At 55.8% G+C, this 6,301-nt stretch overlaps 1 protein-coding gene across 1 annotated transcript; it reads left to right on the top strand.

The window, feature by feature from the left end:
- Positions 1 to 364: 364 nt before the first annotated feature.
- Positions 365 to 5,267, top strand: PPM1M (protein phosphatase, Mg2+/Mn2+ dependent 1M). The gene is made up of 10 exons (XM_037134665.2): positions 365 to 687; positions 1,511 to 1,634; positions 1,767 to 2,021; positions 2,497 to 2,609; positions 2,940 to 3,024; positions 3,117 to 3,235; positions 3,402 to 3,465; positions 3,664 to 3,771; positions 3,878 to 4,026; positions 4,379 to 5,267. The coding sequence occupies exons 1-10, from the start codon at positions 464 to 466 to the stop codon at positions 4,521 to 4,523; spliced, it is 1,386 nt and encodes a 461-aa protein (XP_036990560.2). The 5' UTR covers positions 365 to 463; the 3' UTR covers positions 4,524 to 5,267.
- The last annotated feature ends 1,034 nt before the right edge of the window (positions 5,268 to 6,301 follow it).

The following is a 6,301-nucleotide window of genomic DNA, read 5'->3' as shown; positions in this document are numbered from 1 at the left end:
CGGGCCCGGCAGGAGAGGGCCTGATGATGCTCTGCTGTAGACACTGACCCACCCAGGAGGCCCAAGGTGTGCTCTGACCCCTACTGGGCCTCCTTGGGTGGGGAGGGGGGACGTTTCCCTCTCGGAGGCTAATGCCGCACACATGTGGGTGAACGATCAGCCTGCTCAGGATACTGGGTGACATGGGGCAAGCGACTTTCCTCTCTAGGCTACAATTTTCTGGCTTGTAAAGTGGGACTGGTAACGGCTTTTGCTTCTTACGGTTGTTAGGAGGCTGGATAAGTCCGACGGCACCCGGCCGCGCGCGCGCACTCAGCAGAGGCCGGGGTTTGGGGGAATCGCCGCCCCGCCCCTGTCCGCCCCGCCCAGTGGCACGCTTCCTCCCCCAGGGGCCGGCAGTCGGGTGGTGTCCGGTCCGGCTCTCTCACCCAGCCCACTGCGGGCAGCCCCCTGCCACCGCGCCATGTCCGCCGGCTGGTTCCGGCGCCGCTTCCTGCCGGGAGGTCCATTCCCCGCGCCGCGGCCCCCCAGGCCGCGCGCCAGCCCCGTGCCCTACCGGCGGCCCCGCTTCCTGCGCGGCTCGGTCTCCTGCCCCGGCACAACCGACGCCCCACGCCGCCCGGAAGTCCGACCGGTGCGCTGCCCAGCGCGGGGCCGCGAGCTGCCCTGGAACGCAGGCTATGCAGAGTGAGTGTCCGCCCCCCACACCCCGACAGCGATCCTCCTCCGACATTCCCCACTCCCGCGACCCTTGTACCGGGACTCCAACTCCAGACCCCGGACCCTTGTTGATCCAGCCTGGGGAACTGCGCGGAGCTAGAAAACGGGTTAAACTGAGTGAGTGATCACTCTCCCCCACCTCATGGAAAACTCCTTGTTGTCAACTCTGAATTCTTGACAGAGTCCCCCTATCCCACTTCTGACTTTTCTTTGGTACTCCAGCCTCCCTTAGAGAGAATTGCAAGTTGGGGAGGACCTACACCCCGAGAGCTTCCAGCGTGAGACCCGGACACTGGGTACAGTGCCAGAATTCTGGGCTTTGGAGATAACCACCACATCCCCCACTCCACTGCCCACCCACCCCCACTCCACCATACACACACATACACGCACACTACCCCTTCCCCCCTCTCCGTGTGTATGGCCTATGCAGTATGGGACAGGGATGCTTGGGGAATAGGCAAGAAAGCCCCAGATCTCCCCAGGCAGCCCCACTCTGACTTTCCAGTCCAGGTCGGCAGGCAGGCAGGCTCCAGAGGGGCTGAGCCCTGAGTTTTGCCTTCAGAGAAAGGAGAAAATAGGAAATAACAAATCCCACTGCCTCAAGGCCCAGAAGGCCAGGAGGTCACTGAACAGTTAGGAAACTTCACCATCTTTGTCCAGGTATAAGGAGTGTGGAGGCTATTGCCCCAGAAGGAGGGCTCCTCCTCCTGTGCACCAGCTCTGGTCTCTGTGCCCATAGGGACATGGGTGTGTCCCTGAAGGGTCACTGATCACTTCCTGGCCTCAGGATCATCAACGCAGAGAAATCTGAATTCAATGAGGATCAGGCCGCCTGTGGGAAGCTGTGCATCCGGCGATGTGAGTTTGGGGCTGAAGAGGACCAGGAGTGGGTGACCTTGTGCCCAGAAGAGGTAAGCACAACTGGGTCTCAGCCGCTCTTACAGGCCAGAACTGGGGCCGGGGACTTCAGGCTGAAGTTCTTGCCCTAGTGCCCTATGCTGGGGAAGCCAGGATGTACCCGACACCAACCCTTTCCTGTACAGGTCCTGACTGGTCATTACTGGGCACTGTTTGATGGGCACGGCGGACCAGCTGCAGCCATCCTGGCTGCCAACACCCTGCACTCCTGCCTGCGGCGGCAGTTGGAGGCCATAGCAGAGGGCTTGGCGGCCACTCAGCCCCCCATGCACCTCAGTGGCCACTGTGTCTGTCCCAGCGATCCCCAGTTTGTGGAGGAAAAGGGCATTAGGACAGAAGACTTGGTGATTGGGGCTCTGGAGAGTGCCTTCCAGGAATGTGTAAGTTAAGTGTGGCCTTCGGGGAAGGAATGAAGGTTTTTGTCCCCAGGGCCCTGAGGGATTCTGGGTTGTGGGGCATTCCTGTACACAGTGGTGGTCACCCTTGATGTTTGAAATGGCAAGACAAGATTGGGTTGGTTTGTTCTTTACTAACAACCATCATTGTCATCATAAACCCTCTCATTTATCCAGTGCCTACTATGCGCTATGTGCTTTTACCTGTATTGTCTCATTGCACACCCTGTCGTTCCTTGGTGCAGGGGCTGGTTCCCCTTCCTCACTGTTTTGAAAAGGACTTCCCTCCCTCCCAAAGGTTACATCCAGATTTGATCATTGGGTCCTGAAGTCATAGCTAGACTTTGGGCTGGGACTGCCAGGCTTGTTGGTGGGGAAATGAACTACAGCATGGGGATTGGGGACAGAGTGATATTGTGGCAGCAAAAGCAGCAGCTAAAGTGACCTCGGTTTGCTCCAGGATGAGGTGATCGGGCGGGAGCTGGAGGCCTCAGGCCAGGTGGGCGGCTGCACAGCCCTGGTGGCTGTGTCCCTGCAGGGAAAGCTGTATGTGGCCAATGCCGGAGATAGCAGGTGAGTGAGATTTGGAGAGTTGGGCAGGTGGGCAGGCAGGCACCAGAGGCAGTGGGGACTGTGAAAGGGGCTGTAAGTGGAAGGATGGAAATGGGGAGGCTTGACCGGCTGAGTTATTTGTATACCTGGCATGTACAGAGTATTGAGTGGACAGCAGATGCCAGGGAGGGCACAAGCTGAAGGGATGGAGCCTTTACCCTGCAGACAGTAATGGAGGGCTTTGAACAAGGGATTGACATGGGCAGAGCTGGCATCCGGTGGTTGGAGGAGGGACCAGCAAGAGAGAGGCCACACCACAGACTTCTCCCTCTCCTCCACAATCCCATCCAGGGCTATCTTGGTGCAGAGAGATGAAGTACGGCCTTTGAGCTCTGAGTTCACCCCAGAGACTGAGCGACAGCGGATCCAGCAGCTGGTAGGTGCTGTTGGCAGAGGCTGTGGAGCCCCAACTCCCTGGTCCAGGGCCACCAGAGAGAACCTGATCTGAGTATGGCATCCCTATCCTAGGCCTTTGTCTACCCTGAGCTTCTGGCTGGTGAATTCACCCGACTGGAGTTCCCTCGGCGACTGAAGGGGGATGACTTGGGGCAGAAGGTTTTGTTCAGGGATCACCACATGAGTGGCTGGTGAGCAAGGTGGGGGTGGAGGGATACAGTGGGGAGAACCATGAGGCACAAGCCCATCTGTGTGGCCTGGGACAGTCCCCTTCTGCCTGAGCAGGGTGGGCCCTGTGTTGAGGGGAAATGAAGTGGAAAGTAGGGCCTGAGTTGATGCTGAGTCTGCTCCTGGTAGGAGCTACAAGTGCGTGGAGAAGTCGGATCTCAAGTACCCACTGATTCACGGACAGGGCAGGCAGGTCAGTGAATGGCCCCCCTTCAGTAATCCCTCTTCAGTTGCCCCCTGCAGAGGTAGGAGCTCCTTTGTGTCTTGTGGCTGTGGCTGGTGTCCTGGGGATTGCTCCAAGGCCCAGGGTGCTTGAGGGCCACAGTCCACCTCTATGCTTTACTTGTGCATTTGCTGGGGTTATTTGCTCTCGCATCTCCTTTGTCCCCAGGCTCGGTTATTGGGAACACTGGCTGTCTCCCGGGGCCTGGGAGACCATCAGCTCAGAGTCTTGGACACAAACATTCAGCTCAAGCCCTTCTTGCTCTCTGTCCCACAGGTGAGAGGGCAAAAGCCCACCCCAGCTTCCATCTGCCCAGAAAGGTAGTGAGGCTGGTGGGAGCTGGAAAGGGAACACTGAGGGGTCCTCAGACTTAATTTTACAGGTGACAGTGCTGGACATGGACCAGTTGGAGTTGCAGGAGGAGGATGTGGTTGTCATGGCAACTGATGGGCTCTGGGATGTCCTGTCCAATGAGCAGGTGGCACGAATAGTGCGGAGCTTCCTCCCTGGCAATCGAGAGGACCCACACAGGTACTGTAACTTCTGGGGACCTGTCTGGGTGTGGGTGCCAGCAGCAACACCAAGTCATAGTTATGGCTATGACGATGGCTCATTGCGCTGATGACGAGCTCAGCTAAGGGCAGGTGGTCAGGATTAGTGTGCTTTCAAGGTTCCTGGGGTGGGCATGATCGTGGGTCCCATAAATCTCTGGGTCCAGACTCCTGTGATGCACTCTTTGGCCCTCCCAGGCTTGTGGTTTGCCTGGCCCCACAGTTGAACTGCTTGGGTTCCCAAGTGTCTAGCCCAGTACTGAGTTCTCCAAGGGCTGGCCTTGCCTCTTTGCTGTGGCCCTGGGAGTACATCTGCAGGATGGTCCCCGCAGGTTCTCAGAGCTGGCCCAAATGCTGATACACAGCACACAGGGGAAGGACAACGGTCTCACAGCGGAAGGGCAGGTGTCCTACGATGACATCTCTGTGTTCGTGATTCCTCTGAATGGCCAGGGCCAAAGAAACAGTGGCCCCTGAAGATTCTGACACCACATCCCTGAACCAGTCAGGACCAGGTGCAGTCTGGGCATCTCTCCACTGTGGACAATAGCAGGCCTGCCTGCCCTGTCACCAGACACAGCCCACAGCTCTTGTCCTACATCCCAACCCGTTTCAAGGGGAACATTTATACCCGGCAGTCAGAGCTGATGAGTGCAGAGAACCCAGCTCCCCAGGTTCCTCCTTTGGCAGGCAGGGAAAGTGCTTATGTCAATAATGTCCCTCTGACAGGCAGTTTGTAACTTAGAACATCCACAGGAGGCTCTTCAGAGAGGATCCTTCGCAGTCCAATATACCATTCCCAAGTGGGGGCAGCTAGACTAAGGGCATTGGCCAAGGATGCTGGGAGGGTCAGATAGCCTGTGTTCAGATCCAAGTCTCCATTCCACGAATGTCAGAGTAGCTACTTAACAATGCCAAAACTCATCCAGGGAAACATGGGAAGTTGTGGGCAGCCTCATCTGCTGAAAAGACATCCTGAAGCAGGCCCTGAGACTAAAGTTGGAGAAAAGGGGCAAGAGGAGCCCCAGTTGGCTGAGTGGGGAATTCCCTACAGTTGATGCTCCTGCTTCTGGACTTGCATCCCAATTGCTCCTTCCAGGCCCTAGCTCCACACTAGGTTGATGCCCTAATAATACCTTTGTTCTGTTGCTCCCTATCTCTTCCCTATGATTGATTAAATGTTTGTGTGCAGAAAAGCCCTTGTGAATCGTGAGTTGCTGTACAGCCTGGCATTACAGTATACTGTTTGCTCTTCTGCCTTGCACAGAATCAGTCTCAGTCTTAGCTCCACCTTGCAAGCTTATAGTCAGCACCGTGTTTTTTCTGTGGCCTCCCTAGTTCCTGGCTTGGGGTGAGCACCAATGAGAAGATTGTTTCCTGGGGAACAGAAAGGTCTCCACAGCCCTCTCTGAGTTCTGGGCTTGAGGTGCCAAAAGAACTGCCCTTTAACTTGTTTTTGAATGCAAAGCTCCAGGGCTTGCATTTTGATGAGCAGCTTAGTTCCTCACCTTCCCCACAAGACTATTTCACCATCTAGCACTTGCCAAGACTCAAGTGCTTGGAAAGGGTTTATTCATTTACAAAGCAATCACTTTCATGACCTCAGCCTTACTCAATTTCTCTCTGATTCACTACTTTAGTTTACCGTTGAGATGGGTTCTTACCAGGCAACTGACAGTCCTAGATTGCAGCTAGGAAAGACAAGGGCCAACAGGCCCCAGAATTGATGGTAAACTCATTGAGACTCTCAGGTGCCCTTTCCTACCCTTAATTTTACTCTGTACATTCTTTAGCAAAGAGATAGAAAAAAGCTACAATTTCTCATTTTTCAATCACATTCCACAGCCCAGCACTACTGGACCTGTCCACAGCTGGATCCTGACAAACTATGGTCAGCCCCAGCAGCCATGGACAGCCTACCCAGGACTCCTCTGGTTAGGCAACTGGCAAATACAGGAGTATGCCTAAACAGCCTGCAGGGGTTTCACTTCCTCTTTCCTCAGCAGTCTCCCCACACCTCCCCCAAAAGCATGGGCAGCATCCTGTACCTGCCCCTCAACCACATTCACAGCTGAGCCAGTTCATCCCCAGAGAGTTTGCTCCTCATAACAAAGGGTGAAGCCTAGTGAGTGGGTGCAGGTCTCTCAACTGCAACCAAGCCAAACTGGCAGGGACAGCTACACTCACCTACGTATTCAAGTCTCAGCAGAGCCAAGTGCTGTGGCAGCCCTACCACCAGGCTGTGAGGTCTCTTC

Source organism: Artibeus jamaicensis, unplaced genomic scaffold, assembly GCF_021234435.1.
Source record: "Artibeus jamaicensis isolate MK-2021 breed Jamaican fruit bat unplaced genomic scaffold, CSHL_Jam_final contig_519, whole genome shotgun sequence".
NCBI lineage: Eukaryota > Metazoa > Chordata > Mammalia > Chiroptera > Phyllostomidae > Artibeus > Artibeus jamaicensis.
The sequence above is the reverse complement of the archived record's forward strand: the minus strand, read 5'-3'. Positions and strand labels throughout refer to the sequence as shown.